Here is a 26,600-nt window from a genome sequence, read left to right on the forward strand (position 1 = left end):
GAAAAGGAGAGGGATGCACAGTGAGCAGGATGCACTGTGGGAACCACAGGAACAGGTCACATCAGTGAAGCTCAGGGCTGCCAGCATCTGCTCAATTTTGCTGTCAAGCTCATGGAGGTCAAGCACAGGTAGGGAAGCAGAAGCAAACACAGTGTAGCAATAGGTGCTGGGAAACTCAGTGGGAACACATCCCAGGAAAATTGAGAAGTGACACACCATATCCCTTGGGGAACATCATTAAAACCAGCTGGATACACAATGTATGCAATCCTAGTTTAACCTGGAGGCTGACATATGCCTTACAAGTTTACACAGAGGGATTTTTGCCTTCCCTGAGCAGAAGCAGTGCAAAGGCTGCAGGGAACTCCCAACAATAAAGTCACTCTGCTGTGCCTGAGCTTACATCACTGGCCAGAACAACTGCCAGCCCAAGGAGCTGGACGTCTCCCCCTCTGCAAACAACCCTGTATTCTCCAGCTGACAAGTGCTGGTTGTTGTTCAGTAGACATGAGCAGTTATGATGGAAAAATGGCTCAGAGACAGATGATGCAGACTGTGTTACTGAGAGAACTGAGCAAGCCTTTGTCATTTGAAACAAGTCTTATTTGGATGTTTCACTGCAAGTGTTTTAAACAAGGGTTCAGCAGTAAGGTCACTGCATCTACCAAGCTACTCACAAAATTAACTTTTGAACTCCCAGCAAACCCATTCCAACGGCCCACAGTGAAGAAGAACACCTCATCTCCCTTGTGGCATCAGCTTATATTTATTCAGTTCTTCACTGGCACCAGAGCAGTGATATGTAAAGGCTCCTAAATGCTAAACATGTACACCAATGCTTTTAGAATGAGCCAATCACACAACCCAGTGTATTTGAGGGAGAACAAGGCAAGCTCCAAAGCTTCTGCAGGGCTTCACCTGCTGTCTCCCAGCAGGAGATGGCCATACATCCACTCCTGCTGCTCACTGGCAGCTGGGGAGGAGTGAACAGGGAAGGAAGAGTAGGGGAAAGTCAGCTCAGGAAACCAGATCCCACTGATGCAGTTAAGAGCACAGGCTGCCTAATCCCTACTTGACTGGACATGAGACAAATACAGGAAAAAGGATTAATGGCAAGTGTACAGGAAAAAAAAAAAGCTAATGGAAGAAACTCCAGCCACAACTGAGAAACCAAGCTAAGGAACAGTCAAGGCAGCTTCACTGGGGGACAGGGGATGATGATGACAGCACTGAGTATGTGAAAGGCAGCTGAGGAAAGAACTGGAGCAAAACCAATAAGGCAAGCATGAAATAAAAACAGCATTCAAAGAATGATTTAGATATCATCCTTAGGAGTAAGCTGGTATCTAGCAGGCAAGGGATTGACTTTTGATGGCTTTAACTTTATTTCCAGAAAAAGCCTATTTCTGTAAAGTACATCTTTGGAACTGTGCGTTTCAGTTCCCTCCAAGGCAGTGATCAATCTTGATGAAGCTCCACCACCACAAGCCAGGGAGTGATAATGCTTCCTGGAGAATGGGAGTGGCAGTCAGTCAGTCACCAGAACAAAACCCTCCAGCATCAGCATCCCTGGTTGTGTATTAACAGCTTCCTTGGAAATAATTCAGTTATGTCTGCACTCCAGTCACATGAACCCAGCCATGTGTCTTTTGGAAGTGACAGACATGAAATGCTGCACCTCATGCACAATGTCCCACAGGCAAGAGCTTTCCAGGGCAGTGCATCCCAGGTACTCCAGAGCACTGCACTAGGTAGCCAGGCTCTCCAGTACATTCAGGGCTTCTCAAACCACTGGGAGTTATCCTAGAAGAAATATTTCCAACCACTTCTTGTATCTAAATCTTATAACTATTAAGGTCCCTCTAATATGAATTATGTTAAAAATACTATAAGAAATGAAACAATGCAGGTTATTAAAAAAATCACATGCACCTGGTGACCAAGTGCTACAGGAAAAGCTGCATAAGGAAACAAAAATTGTGCCAAATGGAGAAAGTAAGTCACAGAAAAATGACCCTTTAGAACTTAAGTTATAGAACAAGTCAGATAAGTTTTGGAAGGGTAAGCAAGGGTGGAGCACGGAGAAGGCATGGAGAAATAATTCTAACAGACTTGGCTGCAAGCAGCAAGGGATGGGTACATGACACTTTAAAGATGGGACATGCCCAGCAGAGCCACTCTGCTTTGAGGTATTTGTAATTTACATTCTGTCATCTGGAAGCAAAGAAGAAAAGCTGGACATCAGGAAAACAAATCCAAGAAGGGAGTGTAACAGTAAATGCTATGCAATCTATTGTTACACACTGTGCTAAGGCAGACCAACCCAAAGCAACAAATATCCAAGGACTTCTTGCCACATCCACAGAGCACGGGCTCTTCCTGGTCTGAGGCCAGGGATGTGTGCCAGGAGCAAAAACATCACAAGCAAAGAACTACCAAAGTCCTAAGTGTAAAGAAAGGAATAACTGGATAGATGAGTCAGTTACTAAAGCACAAGTCTGTAATAACGTGCGTATTGAACGCTGAAAGACGCATTTGCTTTTTTTGAACTCTCATCATGCACTGAGTCACCCCACAACTCCTACTTCCATTGTTCTGATAGACTCTGTCGGAGCTGGGTTAGCCAAGAATGAGCCATGTGCCAAGCCCACCACCAGTGCTTTCCTCCCATAAGCAAATCCACAAGGATTTAAATTTCAGAAGAAACCAGAGCAGGTCTGCCCAGGTCAGCCACCAGCTCCACACTCAGGGTTTTGTGTGCCAGTGGTCCCAGCCTGGCTCATATGTGTTGCTCTTCTTGCTTTGTGCTACCTTGCAGCTCACACCCACCACACTCTGAAAAACTTGTCTAACTCTGGGCCTAAATACCTCTTAGATCTCATATTCCACAACTACAACCACTGAACAATCAAATGTGCAAAAAACAGGCATGAGGGCAACTTAACTAAGTTACCTCTTATGAACTCTAACCTATGCCTCCTGTCCAGCCAGCTAGACTCACAGGGCCATGAAAAAAACCAAGCTGAGAGAATTCCCTGTTCCTGGGGGGTGGAAGGCACAGAAGGAGGGGTGTTCAGGCTCATTACCAACAACTATACAGTAAGTTCCACAAAATTTAAAATAGGGTGAAGAAAATCTTCCAGGGCCTGTTGGCCCTTTGGACAAATCACAATACAAATTTCCCCTTTGGTTCTAACAGATTGAGGACCTAAAGGTTCAGAAGGTCCCAAACACTTCAGAAAAACTCTGAAGCTTGCTCTGTACAGATGCTTACAAGATTAAGGTAGAATACAGTAAATTTCTGAGCCAGTATGTGTTTCTGTATCACAGCGTGGCTTTTCTCGAAAGCCTTTTCACTTTTGGCAGAGCACAGATGTAAAATGAAGATTCGCTGATTATCCATTGCTGGTGTATATTTATAAACTTTCTTCATCCCCTAAGTGTTAGCTGTCATTCTGACAGATTCCAGATTTGGATTTTGCTGACTAAATTTAAACTCCCAGTGAAGAAAGACAGCAATGTAAACTCCACCAAGGAGAACTCTGATAATGTGTCCACCTCACAGGGCACAAGACATGGCTACAAGTCTGTACTGCAAGAAAGCCAGCTTCGAACACAAGATGTTCTTATGAATAAAAAGCTACTTATAAAGAAAAAAGCTACCTTTCAAAACCAAAAAAAATCAACACTTGCCCCAAAATATGAGAAAAATCCAGACATGGGTCAATTCAATAGGCCAAGGCTTTGCTGGGATAGTAAAGCTGGCAAATGAAAACTCAGAGGGAATCAACACAAGACTAGGAACAGCATCACTAACACAAGTGATGCGCAGACACAAATGTTTTTGCCTCTAAGGCAGGTTTAGGGCACGTGAAGACGTAATGAAGCCAGAATAGTTAAGTGACTTTTTTTGCCAATATCAACCCTACTTCAGCTGGGAGAGTTTGCCAACATAGCTGTAGCAGAGAGGTCTTTATAGTGCAAATTAACCTGCACATGAGGCCAAGTTCATTTCTGGAATAATTTCATTAATACCGTATGATGTAACATCACTGCAATTTGGCTCGAACATGCTGAAGAGTCTTTCAGTAAATAAGCTGCCTCAAGTCAACCCTGTGCTAAAAGTAGGTTTAGTTACCCAAGAGGTAACACCCAACCATGCTCAGACGTGTTTCCCTATGAGTCATTTCTATAGAGTACACATTTACTCAAAACAAATACAATAGCCCAGGAAAAGGGCTTTATATATTAACAGCAACTTTTTCATTCCAGGATCAACACAGGTGTTTTGGGATGGCTCCTTTATAGAGGCACCATTCAGCAGTACAAACCAGGTGACTGGTTTTATGGACAAGGTTCAAACATGTTTTTCCTGAACTTCTGTCCCCTCCATCAATATCTATCACTGCTGGTGTTTATCAGCAAAAAGGCCACTCAGCAGGAGAGGTTTGCAAATGAGAAGAGGCTGCTGAGCAAAGCTTGTTGACCCCTGACTCAACACTGTACTAGTGGGGATGGGCTGGGACTCCTAACTCAGCCTCTCCCAACTCTCCCTTCCCTTCTGCCCCAGTTTCAGTATCAGAGCCAGCAAGAGGGGAGATAAAAGGGTCTGAGACATAGCAACTAGAGCTGATTTTTCTCCTCTGGAGCCAGAGCTGCAGAAAAACACAGTTCTCCAAGAATGACCAATATCTCATGGTGCTATTGTCCTAATGAGAGAAAGGTAGTCTCATAAATTACATCTTGTTTAAAAGCAGAATCTGAGAGAGCTCTGCATTTAGTGCCAGCAGCAAGTGCTGGTTAAGGCCTTGGGAGATGTGACTACAGGATCTCACTGCAGGAGCAAGTTTCTGAGGATCAGCAAGGCTTTGCCTCCTCTGTGGCTGTCACTACAAGCTGTATTCAGACAGCTCCCTTGAGTCTGTCCTGCTGAGAGCAAATGACATTGGAGATGTACTGCATCACTTCCGGAGGGAAAACAACAGGTTTGTTTTGAGAGAACAGATGCACTTGCACTTACAGCAGGAAAAGTCATCACTATAAACCTACATCAGAAATGGACATTAAAGAGAGCAGGAGCCACAGTATCATCAGCTACTCCCTATCCAGCACAAAAAGGGTGTTCAACAAAGCAGAAAGGCAGCAAAGCACAGCAACAGTTGTAGGAAATACACTCCTCCACAGCACAGTTTTCCTTGCAGCAAAGAGCACTGCGGGCTACTGAAGTACAAACGAACAGCACTGTGCTTGAAAGAATTTGACATTTACACAGATGCAATATCCTGGTGTTACCAGAACAGGCCACTGACAGAAGCCAGGGAAAGCTTTCCTGCAGAGGGGTTACTGCATAATTAATCTGTAACACAGGCAAGCAGACTACCTCTGCTCAGCCTTGCTGCTTAGTGTGGAAGCAGGAGGCTGCTCTAGCCAGGGCTGACTGGTTACAGCAAGGCTGCCTAAGAGCAAATGGCATTGCTTCATCTCAAAGCAATGGAGCATTAACAGCTCTGGAAAAACTGCTGAATTATAAATATCCTACAGGCCTCCCTCACATTCTCTGACATGCAGGCACAGCCTAAGCAAGGATGGGAAGAATGGGAGCTAGCAGGGGAAATAGGCATGATGGAAACACAACTAAACTGGAAACCCTCTCCTCAACCTACACAGATGCAAACAAAAACCCACTGAACACCATGATGCCATACCCACCTCACCTTTGCTGTCTCAAGCACAGGTAAAGCCTCAAAGTCTGATACAATGCAAGGTAAAAAAAAAATCCCTATGCCAGGTTTTTTTTTTCCAGAGAAGTGCTTCCTTCCTCCTCTCCTGGCCATCTGCATTTTTATTTTGATGATCAATATTATCCCTTAAAGACTGGAAACAGAAGTGACCAGACAGAGAACAAGAGAACCCAACCACATGACCTCTGTAGGTCTCCAAAGCTGCATTGCTAATTAGTGCTGCAGCTTTCTAGCCCTTCCAGGACAGTAAATCCACATACTCTCTTCCTTCCTCCCATGTAAGCACTGACAGTGCTTTCAGCTGAACAGACAGAGTTCATTTCTTATTTAAAGTACAGCATACAGCAGTAAAGGTATTTTTAGCTTCATCCTATCTCCTACTACAACATGGGACCTCCTTCAAGGCCTCCTCCCACCAATGAGGTAGGATAAACCCAGCCAAAGGAAAGGCATAATCCTGCTCTCCTGCCAGCTCAGCTACTCGCTATCCGCAGGGAGTGTGGCCCCTACATAATGCCACTGCTTATGTAGAACATCCTGTCTCTTCCACACCTCCCTCCTCCCAACCCTTTAGTCTTCATGTGCTTCCTCTTCATTGTCTTCCTCATCCCCATAACTCCACCCCAGCTCCTTGGCCTTATCCACTGAGCTACAGGGGTGACCCATGTGAAGCACGTGACAATGACATCCACGACAATCAGCAATTTCAAATCATGCACAACAATTCCCTTTCTCGCTCATCAGATTAAAAATACACCAAACAAGAAGGCTGTTTATGCAGTGAACACTGGCACAACTGTTTGTCTAGTGGGAAGTGCCTTTCAAACCCAGGCACTAAAATGAGATGCTGAGTCCCACTGTATGGTACCAGAGGGATGGTGATGCCAAGTCCGCAGTTACAACAGCGACGTGCATCGTGTCTCCCAGCAAGTGCACTTGGCACAATATGAATAAACTGCAAGAGGAAAAAAATAAAGTGTCTCACCCTGCAGGGCAAGCAGCTGGTACTGAGGTGGGCTGACACATCCTGAAATAACACCTGAAATGATCACCTTTACAGCATGGATTACTGACACGCGTTCACAGGATGCTAAAGAAGAAACGTGCACATCCAAATGTTGGCCCAGGGAATTTCTAAAGGCTTCTGGTTATTAAACAATAACCCAGCTACGAAATAATTTCTGATCCATTTCAGAGTAGGCTGCAAGCAAGTGAAGAGCTGGCAGCCCACAGAGGATGCAGAACATATCCTGTTTGAAGAAGGGAGGTCACACACAGAGCCACATCCGCCTGTCCTCGCACGGATGAGGCCTCACAGAGCCACACACACAGGTGGATGCTGCAGAGTTCACCATCCCACACTGCCAGGCCTGAAGTGAGGGAGGTTTGTGATCTGAGAAGACACTGGCCTCTTTCCTGAAACACTACCAGATGTAGTTTCCTGCAATAAAATAATAATAAGAAATAAATCTGTACCTGCCTCATTTATCTAGAGACTGGTAACAGAACAACTTGCCACTGGCAACTTATGGCCTATTAAAATACCAACTGCTGTGCAGAGAGACCACAGGCTGCCCAAGGCATGCATGAATTCCTCAGAAATTCAGCTACAAAGCTAGAGTCAACACTAATGGCAGCTCAAGAGCAGAAAGAATAAAGAGACTGAAAGCCCTTTAGGTCTTTCCCTGTATTTCAGGAAAAAAAATTACATGTCTTAAAGAAACAGGGCCACTCTCACCTACCTACCCTGATTCTCAGCCAGAACTGATGGTACTGTCACCCTGCAAATTAAGTGGGCCACAGAGCCCTGGTTTCCCAGTAGAACATTAATTTTCAGTGAGTAATTTTTCTGAGCCAAGGGCTGCTTAAGTCACACAGATAAGGCTGTTGCTAAGAGTCAGCTGTCAAAGCAATGCCAGCTCAGAGCTGGCGCTGAGGGGGAAGTTTGAAAGCCGCCTGTATCTGACCGTATTTACTGATGCTGTACACACAGCGTATCGCTTACAGCGCCTCACATCACAGCTTCTGGTCAGCAGAGCAGCCTCTGCCTGAGCCACAGCAGCCAGGACAGAGCCAGCCCATGAACAGAGACTGTTCTTTACCCAACAGGATACAGCCCCCGTGGCAGGAAGGTTTAAAGTAATTCTGCCAGTCTTGTGACAGGCTTCGATGTGGTGACCGGTGACAGGAAGAGGCAAGTACAGCCCAAAGCATCTGTCACACCCTGCAGGTGTAGCAGCCAGAGGCCAGAAAAGGTGACAGAAATGCTTTGCAAACTCAAAACACAACTTAAGATGGTTTGTGCCGAGGATCTTGCGGTGCTTCATCACTTCTGCAATTTTATCAACACGCTCAACTTGTGAGAGGTTAAACCTCATTCACTGCTTCTGCTCTCACAACTTGCACCTACATTTAGCTGCACTCCTGGAATGAACCCCCTTTTTGTCATCTTTGCTGTCTAGTTTCTCTGTATTTGTTTCTGAATGCAAGGCACTGCAGGCACTATTCTTAAATATTATCTTGAAATAGGTCACGTTTATTGCAAATCACTTCGAGAGGCTGTATTCAAATCACTTCTCCATTAACACTCCCAGTCTATTCCTGAGGTTCTGCCAGGAAGGAAGGATGTTATGTGAAGCTGCTCTGGAACATGAAAACTAAGTCTATTGATCTGTATAATAGGAGTATTTGTACATGTAGGGAAGGTCTGCATTTCCAGACGCATTTGCAACAAAAGTACTTTTAAAATACGTTAACATACCCCGTGCTCTAGCAGAGGATAGAGCCAAGCACATACTGTTCTAAAATATGGAACTGGGAGAATGGTTTGAAGTCACAATCAAGTTCCTTGCTCTACTAAACCATGACAATCCCACTGGAATCAAAAGGCAGCACTCTGCAAGTGATCCCCTTTTCACTACAGCCAGTTTTCTTCCCTCTTGGGGACTCTAGAAGAAACTATTTAGCTACCTAACCTTTGCTTTTTAAGGCAGAGAGTAGTCAAGATTCAGATCTCAACCAGGCTGAACCAGTCTTTCAGTCTCTGATTAAACAAACAGCTAACGATTTTCCAGTCTGAAAAAGCTAAACACGGTCAGCTTAATTACCTAAAGTGTCAGGCACAATGACTATTCATGTAAAGACAGTGAAGTAGTTGATTTCTAACTCCCACCATCAAGAGCTGCATTCTGGAGGTGGCACAACTTGCACCTCCCTTCACAAAATGTTTTGAATCGCCAGCCCTGTATTAGCAGGGCAATGTTTTGCTCCTTTTTTTATGTCCTACAGTAGTGAATAAGTTCTGTTTATCACTGAGGCATTACGATGCTTTTTATCCCACCAGCTGCCAAAGGCAAGCAGCTTCAGCTCATTTGTGCCTACACGATGATGACAGAGGCACACTTACACAAAAGCTGACCTCAGTGCACAGGGAGCTGTCAATGTGAGCTGCCTTCCCAAATATCAGTGTTTCTCTGGTATTCTGGATGAAGCTTTACATCCCCAAAAAATAAATCAAGTACGCAGTGCAGGAAGTGGCCTTTCATTGCAACTCAAAAACTGCAAGGATAAGAACATTGTGGGTTCAGGCTGCAGCATTGATACACTTGGAGGTCAGACCACCCCAACAGGGTCAGGTCTTCCCAGATCCAGCCCACATGCAAACAGGGCAGGGCTGCAGAGACAAGCGACATTCATTGTTTCAAACTGCTGCAATGAGTGCCAGGATCAGAAAACCAAGCTGAAATGCTGCAGATGCTTGGAAAAGCATGGTCTCAAAAAATATACAGTGTAAGGTGCCTTCAGAAGACAACGAGGAAGGTGGGAAATGCCCTCAAAGCTGTTCAACTCATGCAAAACAGTCTTTCCCCTAGAGTCAGACAGGGGTTTTCAGAGTGCAATCCCTTCCTTCAAATCCAGAAATACCAGAGTGAAACTGCTGGCAGGCTAACAGAACAATGTAGGATGAGGTGTCAGGAGTCTGTGGATAGCACCTGGCTTTCCACTTCCTTCACGCTGTGTGCCAGCAACGCTCGCTGCCAGCACAGAGCCAGAAATCACTCAGCACCAAGCAAAGAGCAACTGGCTGTCACTCAACATGAACTGTAAGCAGAGAGGGGGAATTTAATTGAGTCTTCCTCTTCTGGGATACCCAAAGATGTACATGAACTTACCACATCAGCCTGTAGCTTTAGGCACTCATTTGGACACTCAGGCTCGTGCCTGTGCTGATCCATGGATGGGATACTGCCTGATGAATTTATTGTCTCATCTCTCTAGGAACAAAGCTGCACCACCCCCCAGAAAGCTTCAGACTGGTACAAAATGCAGCCGACCACCTGCTCCACAAAAATGGTTGCCATGAATACATCCCTACTTCTCTGTGCCTGCTATTTTTAAACATACTTGGGAGGCAACTGAATTCACTGGTGGTTGTGCTATTTAAGTATCTGGATTAAAAATATTCAAGGAATATATTGGTACTTCTCAATATATTGGGAAATACAGCATCTGCCTGGTCTACACCTGGCTCAGATGTCTTTTCAGATGCCCAACTTCTGTAATCCAACTGCAAGGTGATAAAGCATCTATTGTGTCTGTAAGTTTAACAAAGAGCACTGTAAAGTGAAACCTGTGAGTTTTATCCCTCAGAAGCCCCAGAACAGCCTAAGGAAACTTTACAAAGGGAGAGGAAAGGACAAGCCAAAAGATATTTACAGCTGAAACTTTAGTCATTAAAATACCATAGTTTAATGCAAGGCCTGAGCATAGAAAGACTGGAAATAAGAGTACCTGCCTGCAAGAAAATAACAATTTAAAAAAACCCAAACAAACCAGAAAACCCAGGAGAGGCAGATCCCTAAAGCTGAATGTGCTGACAGGACCTGAACCTTTCCCAAACATCCTTGAATTCCTAAGAGCATTTAGTCTTAACACATTTCAGACAGGTTCCCCTCCAGGCAGAGGAGTGAGCAGTCTGGGAAGGGGGTCCCAGCCCGGTGTGTGTCCCACCAGAGCCAGAGCACCAGGCTGTGGCAGCCCTGAGTGCAACCCAGGCTGAGCTGGACGTGGGACCAGGACAAGCTGATGGGAGCCAGCAGGGCAGGCTGCTCCTTCTGCCTTGTCCCCAGGTCAAAATGATCCCAGTGTCACCTGGAACTCATTGGGAATTTCATATTCCCACCTCCCGCCACAGACAGGCATGAGGTGTCAAGTAAGCTTATTGTAAATAACCTGAAAAATCTGTCTCTGGAGGCTCCTGTATAACACTCCTCTTTCCACAGACAACTACAAAAACTGATTTAATGTTTCCTGTGAAGAGTTCCTATACCTACTTCTAACCTCGTTTACAGACTCCAGGTGACAGGGGACACATTATTCAGATCAGTTCTCTGAAAGCTCATGGTCATGAAGAGCTACAGCTCAGCTCAATCACAGCCACAGACCTCCAAATAGCCCAGATCACAGAAGCCCAAATCGATTGCAGAGCAAACACCAGATTTTGGACACAAGCAGCTCACAAGAGATTACCTGCCAGACATTACAACCTCAAACCCAATCAGTTTTGGAAGTGGGTGATTTCAGAGAAACAACCAATCATAGATTCTAAACAACTCACAGATTTCTAACAGAACACATATACAGCATCTCCTTTCCTTTAACCTTTCCCAGTGAGTATCAAAAAGGTGACAGAAATGAAGAGAGGAGCACAGAGCAAAGCCAAGGCATGATCTGGGAGCCTCTCCACACAGTAACTCTTCTGGAAATTCATCCCTCCTGAAGTTTCTCTAACTGCAACAGGGAAAAATATTTGGAAAAGGTCAAATGACTCAATACCACTGGGACCCATAACTTTTCAAGCAGGAACAGGTTTCCATGTGCTTTCAGTTAGAGCACAGACAGGTTGGAAAGGCGGGAAACCCCCCAGCCCTCTTTGCCTTTGCTCGTTTCAGAGCTCTGTATGTGTTTGGTTTTGAATTACAGTTGATTTTGCTGCTGGAACACATCTGCAACGCTGAGCGAACTACTGAACCCCAGCCAGCTCAGCAAGCAACCCACACGGCTAGCAGCACCAGCAAACCCCAGGGATGGCTCCCAGAAGCTGCTTTCAGGGACAACAAAGAGAGGGAGATGGACATTTCCCTGCACAGCTTTTCCTGAGACACCCTCCCGCACCACTTATTCCAGGAAGTGGAAGGGTTAATTTCTTTCCAAGTTCACATACTGTTTGAATTCCTTAGATAAACTGCTTCCACCAAACCCAAGGATCTAGCCCCAGGGGAGAACACGAAGGAAAAGCTCTTTTGATAGATTTTCTTCAAAAGAGAAATTAATTCAAAGTCCATTTCTGGAGGTGTTCCACACCCTCGGCTTCTATGGACTTCAGATGAGGTTGCATGGTGCCTCTGGAAAAAAAAAACCCAAGCTTTGAGCACTGTCCTAACACTTCTGTTTGCAAGACAAATGTTTTATGCTTGCCCAATAAAATCTCCTCTCCTGAAATGAGAAAACTCAATACACAGTACTACAAAGAGGAAAACCAGACCCAACCAGGCTTTAGTCCTGGGATAAAGCAGTTAACAGCTAGCACAAAGTAATCCTGTGCCTTTAAAACTGAGCAGTCACTCAGGAAAGTGAAAAAACAAGTTTTGAAAGCCACTGAGGGCTTCCTTCATATTTTGAAGCAGAAAGCAAGTCTGGGCTGTTATGGAATTTGTGTTTGCATACTGTTCGTGATAATCTGTGTGCATAGTTGGAAACAAAGCAAGTTTTTATTAGCAATTAGTAACAAGAGTGGGGACAGACCTGCCTGAAGGAGGCAGAGAAATGCCAATAGAGGATGGCAGAACCTTATAATATGTGTAGCAGAAGATTCCAACATGACATAGAAAACACTGCTGCTCTGAAGTGGGAAATGCAATGGCATCAGTTCAAGGAGATAAACTGGGTCTTTAACATTGACAACTTTGACTGCAGGCAGCAGTTTTCCCTTGCACAGCAATTCACAATGCAAAACAAACTACTTCCACCCTTACCAAGAAGAGAAATTCAGTATCAAAGGGGAGAGCAAAGTTGGGAAGGGTTGATTTGCTTAGACATAGTTTCCTACAGAGTTGAGGTTCAAGTAAGGCATGAAGGCAATACAGAACAGGGTTTGAAACAGTGTGTGAGAACTTGGGCAAGGAGGAGGGGGAGAGAGAAGAGAGGATTTAATCCCCTTGCAGAGGAGTGACCTCCCACTCCCTCCCCTCATCTCTGAAAAATTCAATCCAGCTCAAATCAGCCAACACCACCCAGGTTCAGAGCTCTCAGCTATGCACTTCCCCTGCTCTGGAGAATGATAGGGCATGTGGGGCCCGACAACAGAACTATTAAAATCCCATCAAGGGGTAAGCAAGTGGTTGCCATATGCTAAACCACTCAAGGGAAGAATAACCAGGGAAAGAAGCACAGCCAGGCAGCAAGCCTTCAGACAGGGTCTTACCTGCTAGATAAACTAGCAAAGTCTCCTCCATCTAGCAGCCTGATTTTGCAGAACAGGACCCCATTGACGAAGGGGACGGCAGTCAGCTCTTCTAGAGTAAAACTTGTCTGAAACTTGAATTTCTTCTTCTTCATCAAGAAAGCCATGGGCAAATTCAGTGTGGAAAGCTCAGGAATTCCAAACAAGATCAGGGAGAAGTGGCACACAGCACAAACAGACGAGCAGAGGAAGGGCAGTCGCTGTGGGAGCAGAAGCAGGGGTGAATTCCAGTTCAGTTACAACGAGGGCCCAGCCTCAAACGCACGATTCTCTTCTCTTTGGTGGTCGGATCTGGCTGTGGGATCATCGCCACGGCAGGCTTCAGGTGAGCAGGAAGAGGTCAGATTAAATCTCTGCAACATCTCCAAGAGAAAAGGGAGGGAGGGAAGTTGGGTCTTAGCTCCAGACCAGCAGGAGCTGTCCCAGTTATAGGCTGCAGTGCTGTGTCTTCAGCACAGCCCCTCCTGAACGCATCTCTTGTGAGAAGTCATCTCAAGTCCCAGGAGAGGCCTTAAGTCTTGGGGCAGCACATTCAAAGAGCTTCCAGTCTCTATCTCTTGTGCAACTCTTTGATACAGGTCTTTGGGTCAGCCTTTGGGAGGGAAATGAGTAAATTAGTTCCAGCCAGTCTTGCACTCCTCCTCCTGCTTTAAAACCTGTTTGGATAGGTAATATTCAGTCCAGACTCATTCCAGTCTGAAGAGGTATGGCCCCAATTAGCCCAGCCCCAACATCCTCTTTCCCCTTTTTGCCTAGGGCAAGCTTCACTGTCGTCATCCCCCTTATAATTTCTGTTTTGCAAAGCAGCTAATAAAAATTTGCTCTATTTTCAGTCATCATTTAGAAGCAGTTTACAGCACTAGATCATTCTAATGTGCAGACTAACAAGAGGAAGGAAAAGCCGTCTCAAGAAATGCAAAATATGTTTCTTTCCTGCATTTCCAACCAGCCCTAAGTGTTAGCACCTGTATCTTATAAATGGAGAAAGCAGCAGAGAGGGGAAAAAAACAAGCAGCCTGCTCCAGATTACCCAGCATAACAACCGAATCAGGTCATCTGGCTGTCCAATGGCCAGGCCCACCGGGAACGCTGCCTTCCCACCGGCTCTGCACAGAGCTGTGCCCTGCACAGCTCAGATCTGGGGCTGCAGACAGCGATTTCGTTACACATTTACAAAACACCTAAACCGGGGAGGCAGGAGCTGATTAACATCTCAAAGGGACAAGGTTATGAACACCGGGCAGTAAACAATCCTCACGGACTCTAGGAGCTGCCTGCGTTGGGTGGGTGGGTGGGTGATCAGAGACCCTCTCCTGCCCGGTGGCTGCAGGAGAACCCAGCTGGCTCTGCCAGGGCCCGGCCACCTCCACGGGGGCTCCGCTGTCCCGCAGACACCCCGGAGCAGACAGGGGAGACAGCTCAATGCTCCACATCACCAGCAGTACCTACGCCGGGCTGCTGCCAGCTCTCAGCCCTGGATACTGTGAGGTCACAGCCTATCCCCTAGCACTCCAGGGTCACGCACTGAATGGCATTCAGGACCCAGCTCCCTGTCCGAGCTGGGCACCGAGCTGTGCCCGGGTCGCCGCTCTCTGAGGCGGGCACCGAGCTGTGCCCGGGTCCCCGCTCTCTGAGGCGGGCACCGAGCTGTGCCCGGGTCCCCGCTCTCTGAGGCGGGCACCGAGCTGTGCCCGGGTCCCCGCTCTCTGAGGCGGGCACCGAGCTGTGCCCGGGCGCCTGAGGCGGGCACCGAGCTGTGCCCGGGTCCCAGCCGCCCGGTCCCAGCCGGACACCCAGCCCTGTGCCTGAGCCCTCCAGCCGCACCGCTCCGGGGCGCAGCCCCGCTCAGCCCACCCTCCCAGCCCGCTCGCACCCGAGCTGCAGCCCGATCTCACCCCTCTCCCGGCCCCCCATCACCAGCTGCCTTACGGAAGGTCTCAGCTCGCTTCCCAGCGCCCTCCACTGACCTGCGGCGCGGTCCCGGCCCGGTGCCCGCCCGGCCCTGCCCGCTCCTCCAGCCCGCTCCTCGCACGGCGGCCGCCGCTCCCCGACACGGCCGCCTCTGCCCGCGCTACGCCAACTGCGGCCACTACGCCGATAGCGCAGGCGGTGCGCGAGCAGCGCGCGGCGAGAGCGGCGCCGCCGCGCTTCGGGAATACCGACGGCACGTAACACCCGCCCTCCCCCGAGACGAGCAAACGCGAGCGGCGCCGTCCAATTGGACAGCAGCAAGGAGGCGGGCTGAGCAGTGCGAGGCAGTGATTGGTTATTCCGGCACGGGGCGGGGAGGAGAGCGCGAGGATTGGAGGAGAGGGCTGTCGGTTTGGACAAGCCCCGCCCCTGCCTGCGGGGGTGGGCGGGAAGTGGAGTCGTCGGTGTCCGCTCAGCGGGAGTTGAGGCGCTGGGTTTCTGGCCCCACACGGTGTTTTGGGGCCTCTCTGCCGGCTGAGCAGCCCCCAGCTGGCACAGACCTGAGGTTGGGGTGTCCTTGCCTGAGCCGAGGTGATGGCAGAGTCATCTGACATGAGACATGAGCTCCTGGGAGTGGGTCCAGCGGAGGGCAATGACGATGACTGGGGAATTGGAGCATCTCTGCTGTGAGGAAAGGCTGAGGGAGGTGTGCCTGTTTAGCCTCGAGAAGAGATAACTGAGAGGGGACCTCATTAATGTGTATAAATACCTAAAGTGGAGTGCCCAGAGGATGAAGCTAGGCTCAGCTCAGTGGTGCCAACCACACGGACAACAGGCAACAGGCAGAAAGCGATGCCCAGGAAGTTTTACTTGAACATAAGGAAGAACTTCTTTCCTGTGCAGTGATTGCTCACTGGCCCAGAGAGGTTGTGGAGTCTCCCTCACTGGAGATGTTCCAGAACTGTCTGGACACAGTCCTTGTGCAGTGTGCTCTGGGATGACCCTGTGTAGTGGTGTTCGCAAGGGTCCCAGGATGAGGGAAGAGATGAGAATCTTGACTCCATGTTTCAGAAGGCTGATTTATTATTTTATGATATATATTATATTAAAAGAAAATTATGTACTAAAACTATACTAAAAGAATAGAAGAAAGGATTTCATCAGAAGGCTTGAAAGGAATAGAAAGGAATGATAATAAAATCTTGTGACTGCTCAGGTGGCTGTCATTGTTCATCAAGTAAAAACAATTTCACACGCTGGGTAAACAGTTCTCCAAATCACATTCCAAAGCAGCAAAGCATGGAGAAGCTGAAGCTTCTCAGCTTCTCAGGAGAGAAGATCCTGGCAAAAGGATTTTTCATAAAATATGTCTGTGACAACGCTGCTTGAGCAGGAAGATGGGGCCAGATCACCCACTATGGACCCATTCTGTGGTTTGGTGACCGACGTTGTCTCTGCATTGTCCTGACAGCCAGGAACTCTTCCCTGGCTTGTCCCAGTGCCCGAGCAGCTCCTGGTGACATCCCTGTCCTCAGCGTGTCCCACGGGCTGCAGGCACACAGCTCCTCAGGCCACTCAGCACTGTGGCCATGCTGTCCCCTCAGGGTACCACAGCGTGGCTGTGGGTCAGGTCAGCAGTGCCTGGGCTGGCTGTGAGCAGGAGGGAGCCCCAGGTACCACAGAGCCCTGGGGAGCAGCACCAGGCAGGGCCCAGAGCTGGAATCTCACCCTCTACAAGTGAGATGTGGCAACCAGCTGGTCACATCCCTTCATCAAAATGGCTCCCTGTCATTATGTGCTGCTGCAGCGTCCAGCACTGCGGCTGGGATCCCTGGTTAGGCTGGATTCCATCCTTTAAGGGCAAGCAGAACAAAATATCTCTCCTTGTCCTGAAGGAGGCTGCAATCATCAACGTGATTTGCCTAGATTTAAAATTTAGGTGTTTGCCCAAGAGCCTCTGTGGCTGAGAAGTTGAGGCTCATGTGGGAGGCACTGTTCCCAGGGCTGATATGCAAAGCTTGGATGAAAGCCTGGGAGTCCTTGCTCTCTGCCAGGCTTTGATGCCCAGACTCCTTGCCTGTAATCTTCTGTCTATGCAGACAATATCAGAGCTATCAAATAATTCCACCACAATGTGAGCCTTGGGAAAAAAAAAAAAAAAAGTCTGCTAAGAAAAGTACATAGAAATGTCCTTGGATAAAAGTGAAAAATTGGATCAAGCCAAATGCATTATGATTTTTGCTTACCAGGTTAAGCTTACACAGACTTTGGACTGGGAAAACATTTTGTATTGGTACAGTGAAACCATCACAGGGCATACCAGGAGTTACCAGGAAACAGCAGGGTTTACATGCTGCTGTTACAGGTGAGACTTGAATCCTTCCATCAATTCCTGTCTGGTGTTTTCAAGGCCTTGAGGCACTGCTGGTATTTTTTGGTTTCTGTTTCCAGCTTATTAGGAAAGAGCCTGCTAAATATTTGATATTTACAAGCTATGCTGCTGAAATGCCAGAGGCATCTGAAGAATCCAGCCCAGTTCTCACACCTCTCATGCCCCAGCACATGGCTGACAGATGTGTGGATGCTCTGCTTCCATCCCTAGGTAAAGGACAAACGATCCCTGTGTGTGGTGTGGGAGGAGACTCTGCTATCTGCTATGATTCACTCTGGTAAATAACCTTCTCGAGGGCTTCTCTTGTTTATAGCGACAGCCTCAAATGCTAAAGTTTACAGAGACTTTAATCCTTGCTGTTCTCACACATATTTACTTTGCAGTTTTATCAGAAACATCTCTTGAAAACCTCAGTGTTTTTATAATTAATTGAATAATGTGACTGATGTTAAAAATAAATGGATTTGGAAGGATGCCCAGCGAGCTGCTGAGCAGTGTGTAGTATAGCAACCGTAGCTGCAGTCTCAGGGATGTGTGTATTTTCCTAACAAACCCAGTCTCATGACTGAGAGATTAAATCTTTATTAGTTCAAAATTCACCCTGTTGATTTTGCTGTGTTTATGCTGCATAATTGTTTCTGGAGAAATTCACATGTTTTAAAGGGACAGTGCTGCTGTTTACAGAGGGGATGGGTTAGTCTGAGCCTCCCACAGAGGGAATGTGGGTGTAGACTATCTTCATCCATCCACCATCCCTCTGGCTTTGTATTATTTTCTGCTCCAGGTGCAATCCATGGGGCCGTGTGTGTGTGACCAAGGTGCTTGGATTCTGCTCATCCCAGACTCATGGATTTCTCTATGGCTGTGCCCACCTCACCTCTGCTCCATGAGCCTCAGCCACATCCCTGCCCTGTGCTCTTCCTGACCTAAGCCTTTCCTGAGGCCGCTCCCCAGTGCTGCCGCCACTTCCTCAACTTTTGCTGGCTCAGGGCACTGTCTTATCAGTCTGGGATATTTTTATCAGTCTGTACTCTGCAGTTAAGTCTGGGCCTTACCTCTGCTCTCCTGGAGAGGTGTGCCCGGCTGGCCAGGGCTGGGACTGCTGTGCTCTGAGTGAGCACCAGCAGACACTCCTTGTCTTGCCTCCTCTCTGCTCTGAGGACAGAGATAAAGCAGCAGAGGAGAAACAAGGCGAGATAAATGCAGGAGGGACAAAACTCAGTGAGGTGAAGTGAGGTAGATCCTGTAATGCATTTGGTAAGCCTTCAAATCCTATCTCTTATCCCAAGGGAATCCCAGATGCACAAGCCCTGCAAACTACATCATCAGCATCTTCCTCTGGAAAGCATCATCACACTAATTCATTTGTCCTGGCAGCCAAATGATTAAAGTTTTAAAACTAAATTACACACGTTGCTGTAAGAGCATAAACACAGTAATGGTTCTCTGTTACACCTGTCGCCTCTGCTGTAATGGCCTTAATGAGCTTTCAGCCTCATCATCCAAAAAAAAAAAAAAAAAAAGATTATCACAGTCACTTTAAGCTGTAAAAGCATTCTTGGAGCCGTGAGTGGGCTGCAATGCCCTGCTCCAAGGAGCTGTGGGTGGGAGCTGCAGTGGGTGGGTGCCTTCCCCAGAACTGGGACAGGTCCAGGCTGGGGAGCTCCCAAAATGGGCAGGGGGTGAAGACACCACAGCAGTGCCTGCTGCCAGTTCCCCTGTCAGGGGAATGGGTACCTGTCCCCATTGCACAGGATTATGCCATGGTGTGGAGTTATTCCAAGCTTGCATCTTCTCGGTTTAATAACAGGCTGTGAGCTGCACTTTGACCTGCTTGTGTTTTTCACTTGTTTCATATTTAACTGAACTCATCATCATAAAGGCCAGGAACTATTTCACTTTCTGTGCCAGGCTGGGTTTCCTGTTGGATGTGCAAAGGACACACCTGCACGGTGGGTTTCTGGCCTGCCAGCACTGGGAATCCTGTTATCGAAAAAAGGGAGCCCAGGAATCTGGAGTCAGTGGATTCCTTTCCTCAAAAATGTGGTTAGTCCTGAAAATCCAGCTGCCTGGCTTTTTTTGTTTACTGGTTTCCATGTCTGCTTCAGTGTGTCCTGGGAATGTGCGGCAGAACTCTCCGCTTCATTCTGTGAGGTCTGTGGGTGGAACTGGATCTCGTTTGCCCCTTCCAAAATCTGCAGACTTGGAACCTGCTTTGCCTCAAGGCTTGTTGTGTTTATCAAGCCTTATCCTGTGTCTGTAGCCCAGCTTCCATCCCTTCAGTGTTGCGCTGGACAAGAGACTTGCTGGTTGTGGCCGTGGTCTGCCCCACTGCCTGCAAATGCCGCTGGTACCCCAAATACATCAGAAGCAGGCGTAGGTCTGTGGTTCTCCCTTGACACAGCAACCTCTAATTTGGGATCCCAGGTGGCAGAGGTGAAAGAAACTGTCCCTGCTGGCGCTGGGATTCTGCCTCGGGTTAATCACCTGCACATCTGGGACCTGTTTGCAGGTGATACTGACTTCATTCCCCCAGTCAAAACATGGGCTGGAAGCTGTGCTCCTCAGTCTCATGGAGTTTCTTATCAGGTGCTTTCAAGCAAAACAGAGAATATTAAATGCTTCAATTTTCACACTGATCTGATCACCTTTCTGCTGACAACACGTGATAACAGGAAAAAACCCACAAACCATCCCCAGAAGGATGCTTTGCCAAAACAGGCTTGACAAACTTTAAAATCGTGCTGGAGGAAGTAGAGGTTATTTGGGCGAGTGTGCAGGGCAAATCATTCTGTCCCTTGGAGGGGATGTGCTTGTGTGAAACTGACATATGTTAAAAAACCTGAAAACATGTTCTAAACCTTAAAACCTGTTCTAGAAAACCTTAAAACCTGTCTTATAATGAAAGACTTGATATGTTTTTTTAAATCCTGTGCTCACCCATTCGGTTCTGCAGTGAACTCATCCCAAAGGCAGACATCTCAGTGTCCTCTGCCTTTGGGAAGCAGAGGGACCTGGTCTCAGTCCCCAGGCATCATAATTTTTCCAGGGATATCTCATTGCTGCGCTCTGCCCTTTGAATTTCCTCCTCTCCGGCTCTCAGCGCTGAAAATATTTGCCCGTGGAGGGTGCAAGTAGGATCCCACACGGGCTGGAGCTCAGGGCTGGCTCCCGGGACGGTGCAGTGCTCGGGATCCCGGCGCGCAGTGCCACCTCCTGGAAAGCCGGGCTGCACCGCACACATCGCAAGCGGAGCTGTGCTCCGGAGGGAGCAGCGGTGCTCCTGGAGGCTTGGTGCTGCCTCCGTGGCTACAAATATTTTCTTCTCACCGAGAGTCCCCTGCCAAACTTCCCTTTCCCCAGAAGGCACAAAGATGCTGCTCACCCCCATGTCCAAGGCACCCTGTGGCAGAACATCTCTGCGTGGCTCCTTCCCAGTCTGGATGTTGTCTCTAGGTACAAAAAGAACAGTAGAGGAGAACAAATAAACATCTATAAATATTCCTCCTTAGCTTTTGTTCTGTTTGGGCATCAGTTGGTTGTTCAGTTGAATGTCCTGTGTTCTTGTTTGCCCTGTCAGTGTCCTGTTCACCTATTCATCCTGATTTTAACATTAAGGGACACTTTTCTCTGTCCTCCCCAAGTTTGGTGACTGTTTCATGAGCAACAACCAAGCCCCTCATTGCACAGTTCACCCTGTATTTAAAATGTTACCACATCTTTTTAATGAGACAAAAATCTGTACACAGAACACATGCTTGGATGCTGCTGGCTTGACTAAGCTCTGCATTTATCCTGAAAAGACAGGAAAAAATGTGTGGTTCCAATGGCAACACATTTAGTCCTCTAGAAAAGCAACACAGCTGAAGTGCTTAGTCACTGAAAAAATGCACACTGCAATTTAAAGCCAAAAGCTGGTATTTCTACCATTATTTTAGGCTATTGTGGCATCTTCTGAGCAGTTGGGAGATTACTGTATTTCAGTATTCCATCAGACACTGTGAAATAATTCGTGCTCCAAGGTAAGCCTGTAAAAGCTATTATTTGAAAAAGACTGTAATTATGTAAATACAAGGCCACAAGATTCACAAACAAGAGGAAAGGCTACTGTGACTTGTGATTGTTCACAGCTCTCCTTGGTCCCTTCACAGTGAGGATTCTGTGTTGCAAAGTTGTTGTCATGAACTCATTTTCACTTCTGCCTTGGCACACACCAATGAACTGAAACAGCCTGTTTACTAAAATGTATTTTTTATTAAAATTCATATTTGTAAAGGAGAGATCATTACACAAATGAGGTAAACCAACACATATGACATAGTTCTCACTCTAAAAATAAATTTCAGTTCAGCAATTGATTTGATTCCACAAAGTCTAAGAGGAAGAGTCAGGCAAGTGCTACTCATGTGGTGAGATGCCAGACAAGGCAGGATCCACCCTGACTCAGCTTGGAGGTGTCAGTCCCAAGGGGTTGGGAGTCTTCCAGGGACCAAACCCTTCTCACTGTGATGTCCTTTTCTCCCCCATCAGATTTGTAGAAAGGAGGAGATGAATAAAGGCCAGGGACTGACAGCAGTGACCTCGTCACCTACTGCTCTGACCAGGGGTCCCTCATCAGCATCTCCCCATTAAAGGCTGTGTAAAGGTTTCATTTGATTGTGCAAATTCACTCCCTCCTCAGCCCTAAAGGAGACTTAACAGCAAGTAAATACCAGCTCTGGAAAAGTTCCGTTTCAAAAGTAATAACCTGGCAAGCAACAAGCCTGTAAAATGTAAGCCACTTTGCAAGGCAGAAGGAGAAGACTTACGCTTCCTTTTTTTCTTTCCCTAAGTTTTCTTCCATGCAGGTACAAGTGGACCTTTAATCTAAAAGTTTATGAAGTTACTGCAAGTCTGTGAGAATCATGTTGACCATCTTGTGCAATTAGGCTTTCTCATTAAGGACCAAGATCCATAGAATGCCTCAGAAGTGGCTGTAATGTTGTTTCACCCTGTATAACGGTATAGGATAGTGAGGAGAAGCTCAGCTCTGTTTGTCAGGATGAGGCCAGCCAGCAGACAAACACAAAATGGCTGCACTGGCTTCCAGCTCCCAAACAGTACAAAACAAACACCACCAGCAGCAGAACCAAGTAATGCCCCAAAATTCACTCAAATCAGTGGCTGACAAACTCCTTAACATTGGGAATTCCTGTGTGGCTGCAGCTTAGTCCAGGACCTTAGTCCAGGTCTGCTTTGATGGATCAAGGTATTCTGGAGGTGACAAACTATGCAGATGAAGCAGAGATGGAGTTTCACTGTTCCATCCTCCCCAGTGACTCATCCAGGCCCTTGGGTGTTTATGCTGCAACAAATAAAGACATTGTGCCAAGACGTATCCCAGGAGAATTTCTGGTACCCAAGACATGAAACTCATCACATCTCCCAAGCTGATAGAGAAATGTCATGACGGCACACAAATAAAACATGAGGTGAATGCACTGTTTCAATCCCACTGGGATCCTCAGGGCAGGTAGGTGGAACTGAAAATGCACAGAGGCTGGGTGCTGGTCTGCATGAGCAGGATGTGATGCTGCAGGAGCAGGATCCAGGGCTCTCAGTGCAGAGGGAAGGTTCTACCGCATCCAGTACCACGTTTCCAGTAAATGCTTTCAGCAAGAGGCAGAAATGCATTCACTGTGTGCACTGTGGGTTCACCATCACTGTACCTTGGCAGCTGCAGCACTGATATCCTGACAGAAGTCTCCACGTTAGAAGTCAGTTTTAAAGCCTGTAGATCTCGAGAGAGGGACAAAAAGAGAGATGTCATAATTAGCACAGAATTTCTTTTTCAAACAGAAATTAAAAAATAACTTAAAAAAATAAATCTATTGTTTGAGGAACTAAAGCAATCCATGTTAAGTTGCCAGTTTATTACACATCCTGCTATGGCTCTGTATGAGAGTCTGAAAGGGCAGATTAGCACAAGATTGGCAGAGAAACCTGTTTAGATTCAGCCAAACTCCAAGGGAGCCATTCTCACTGAGAAGAGGCAGCACCCCATGCTCCCAAGTGTCCTCTGCCAGCATAGGTAGGGTTTTAGCATGGCAGATGATGTCCCATAGAATCACAAAATTGTTTAGGTTGGAAAAGACTTTTAAGATCATTGAGTTCAAATGTTTCCCCACCACTGCTACATCCACCACTAACCCATGTCCCCAAGTGCCATATCTACACATCTTTTAAATCTCTCCAGGAATGGTGACTTCACCACTGCCCCGGGCAGCCTGTGCCAGGCCTTGGCAACCCTTTGAGGGAGGAAATTTTTCCTAATTCAATCAATCTGAAGCTCCCCTCCCACCACTGTTTCTTTCACTGGATCATACCATCTTGCTGCCCTGTCTGGCCAGGCTCAGTGGTGACCGATGGGCTGGGTGTATTGCTCTGCAAAAATCGACGGAAGTCCTTAATCATGGGGCGGAGGATCTGGATGAGGGCACTCAGTGCTGCCTGCGTGCCCTCCATGGCCTGTGCCTGCCGCTCCTGGGCGCACGCCTGCACCTCCTGCGAACGGCGAATCATCTGCAGCAAGTCGTTCTGCTGCTCCAGGTGCTGGGCAATCTCCTTCACGTGCAGGTTGGTCACTCGCTGCTCCTGCAGGAGTTTGGCTGAGTTGAGGGCAATGCGGCTTTTCAGCTCCTGGGGCTTGGCAGACACCTCGTGCTGATGGGCCATCATCTCCAGGGGCGCCTCGGCCGTGACGGTGGCGGGGGCTTCCGTGGTGCAGTACTCCACAACGCCGTCCTCCAGGCTGTGGTAGGCTGTCTCTGCAGGAACTGAGAACAAAGGACAGAAAGGGAGTCAGGAGTAGCTGGGATACAGGATTTTTATCTACAGGACTATTCAGTGAATATCACAGGAATACGGCCTGTTCAGTGAGATAACATACAATGGCCAGCAATGCACAAAATGACCTATTTAAGTCTACTCCACCCTCAGTCGAGCTTCCTTCTGGGCTGTATAATCCAAAGGAATGGGGAATGCCTTATCTGTCTAGACAATATCATTTCTCAGTCTCCAGTTTAGAACAATCTTTCCAAGCAGCATTAACTGACTGACATAACAGTAAAGACCCCGAATGGGCCCCTGTCGGTAGAAGAGCTGCTCTTTGGGGCACTGCACACTGGAAAATCAGCCCTGAAGATGTTTTTCCCCAGAGAGGGACTGAAGAATCTCCCAAGGTGCAAAGGATCCTTGATTCCCTTGCCCTTAAGGCTGAGTCCAGCTGTCAAAGCTGACTTTCAGTACCTGCTGTCTTGCGGCCACTCCCCCACACCACAAGGGCAGACTGGGAGGAGCATTTCATTACAGAGATGTGGGGATTTAATTTTGTTGGAGTTTCTCTCTGCCCAAGGAACCTGTGGGCAGCCTATCCCTGGAAATGTTTAAGGCCAGGCTGGATGCATCAACCTGGTCTAGTAGAAGGTGTCTCTGCCCATGGCAGGGGGTTGGAACCGGGTGCTCTTTAAGGTCCTTTCCAACCGAAACCATTCTTTGGTTCTGTCCCCACACAAGGCTCGGGGTCCCTTCGCAGGGGGGTGTCAGGGGCTCTGTATGACCCTCCAGTCCAGCCCAGAGCGTTCGGGCGGGCGCAGCACTCACTCTGGGTCAGGGTGACCGTGGTGGCCGACGCGGTGATGGGGATGTCGCTCCCGTCACCCGCGCCGCAGTCGCCGCTCGGCAGGCTGATGATGGTGGCCTCTCCCAGCAGGTTGCAGATGCGCTGCTGCATGGGGGTGAGGATCACCGGGGCGGCCGCGGCGCCCGCCGGCTCCTCGCCCTCGGGCCCGTTGCCGCCGCCGTTCTGGCTCTCGCCTCCCCCTTCCATGGCAGCCCGCACTTGGGCCACTTTGCGCCGCACCTCGGTCTTGAGGTCGGACCACTTCTTCTTGACCTCGGGCAGCTCGCGGTGGCAGGTGGCGACGGCGTTGACGCGGCGCAGGATGTCGTGCCAGGCGGCGGCCTTGGCGGCCAGCGGCACGCCCGCGTTGAAGTGGTTGACGAGGAGGTGCTTTCCCCGCTCCAGCTCCTCCACGATGATCTCCACCTCCCGCTCCGAGAAGTTCATCTTCCGCTTCTTGGCCGGGGGCGCCGGCGGCGACGCCATGGCCATGGGGGGCACCGGGGACGGGGCACGGGGTCACACCTGGGGGGGCCTGGGGGACGCTGGGCAGGGCCGAGGGGCGGCAGGGCCCCCCCACCCCCGGGGCCGGGGACAACAGGGGGGCCCCGAGGCCCCTCAGGGCCCCGAGGGGTCAGTCCCCCCCGCTCCCCCTTTGGCACCGCCAAAGATACGCAAATTGCGTACGGCGCCCGCCCGGCAGCCCCGCGCAACGGCCCCCGCCCTGCGGCACTGGCGTAATGGCTTCCAGAATCGGCCCCTCTTCCTGCCACATCTGATTGGTTCGCCCGCCTGTCCGTCACCCGGGTTGCCCGCCTCCCGCCTCGAGTACCGCATTATTATTGGTCAACAGCCCTGTCCATCAGGCAGACAAGAGGCGGCCCCGCCCCGCCGCTGGTCTCAGGGCACTGGGCCTGCGTGGGGCCGTTGAGGGGTTGGGCCCACCAGTGGATTTCCTTGCTGGAATCCCATTGGGGGCTTCTCCTGTCCATCATTTCAGAGCGCGCACTGCTTTCCAACCTGCCGGATGCGCGCGACGTCCGTCAAGCTCAAACTGCCTGCTGGCTCCCGCTCTGATTGGAGGAGTTCTCCTTATCACCGCCACCCGAGCGGCTCAGCCAATCGCGGCTTGGCCCGCATGCCTGCACCGCCCCTATGCCGCACTCCGACACACCGCGGCGCTTCCTCCCGATTGGTGCAGGCGGGGCGTCCCCCGTGACGTCACGACCCGCCTCTCCGGGTGTGCGCTGGGGGCGTGTCCCAGGGCGTGTTGCCAGCTCTGATTGGCCGGCGCTGGGCGTCACGTGGCGACGACGGCGCGTGGCGCGAAGGCGGAAGCGGCGCCATTTGCCGGTGCCGCGGGCGTGAGGGGTG

At 48.8% G+C, this 26,600-nt stretch overlaps 2 protein-coding genes across 6 annotated transcripts in view; both read right to left on the reverse strand.

Annotated features, from left to right (window-relative positions):
* Nucleotides 1–15,363, reverse strand: part of FAM102A (family with sequence similarity 102 member A) — a 36,805-nt gene extending 21,442 nt beyond the window's left edge. Inside the window, exons 1-2 of one of the 2 annotated variants that reach the window (XM_030961413.1) lie at nucleotides 15,231–15,363; nucleotides 13,225–13,855 (exon numbers count right to left, since the gene is read on the reverse strand). In XM_030961413.1, the coding sequence (XP_030817273.1) occupies nucleotides 13,225–13,370 (146 nt within the window). In that variant the 5' untranslated portion in view covers nucleotides 13,371–13,855; nucleotides 15,231–15,363. Of the gene's footprint in view, nucleotides 1–13,224; nucleotides 13,920–15,230 lie in introns of both variants that reach the window. The other variant, XM_030961414.1, reaches the window with a different exon arrangement.
* Nucleotides 15,364–21,800: 6,437 nt separating this feature from the next.
* NAIF1 (nuclear apoptosis inducing factor 1) lies at nucleotides 21,801–25,940 on the reverse strand. Of its 4 annotated transcripts, none has more exons than XM_030961729.1 (4): nucleotides 25,208–25,940; nucleotides 23,932–24,381; nucleotides 23,275–23,344; nucleotides 21,801–22,910 (listed from the first exon to the last, which is right to left on the reverse strand). In XM_030961729.1, exons 1-4 carry the CDS (start codon nucleotides 25,716–25,718, stop codon nucleotides 22,886–22,888), a joined length of 1,056 nt encoding a protein of 351 aa, XP_030817589.1. In that variant the 5' UTR covers nucleotides 25,719–25,940; the 3' UTR covers nucleotides 21,801–22,885. The 4 variants fall into 4 exon arrangements, with proteins under 4 accessions (XP_030817589.1, XP_030817588.1, XP_030817591.1 ...); XM_030961731.1 differs by having other exon boundaries at nucleotides 22,872–22,910; nucleotides 23,275–23,336; XM_030961728.1 differs by having other exon boundaries at nucleotides 21,801–23,344.
* Between the last annotated feature and the right edge of the window lie 660 nt (nucleotides 25,941–26,600).

This window comes from Camarhynchus parvulus, chromosome 17 (assembly GCF_901933205.1).
Source record: "Camarhynchus parvulus chromosome 17, STF_HiC, whole genome shotgun sequence".
Classification (NCBI taxonomy): domain Eukaryota; kingdom Metazoa; phylum Chordata; class Aves; order Passeriformes; family Thraupidae; genus Camarhynchus; species Camarhynchus parvulus.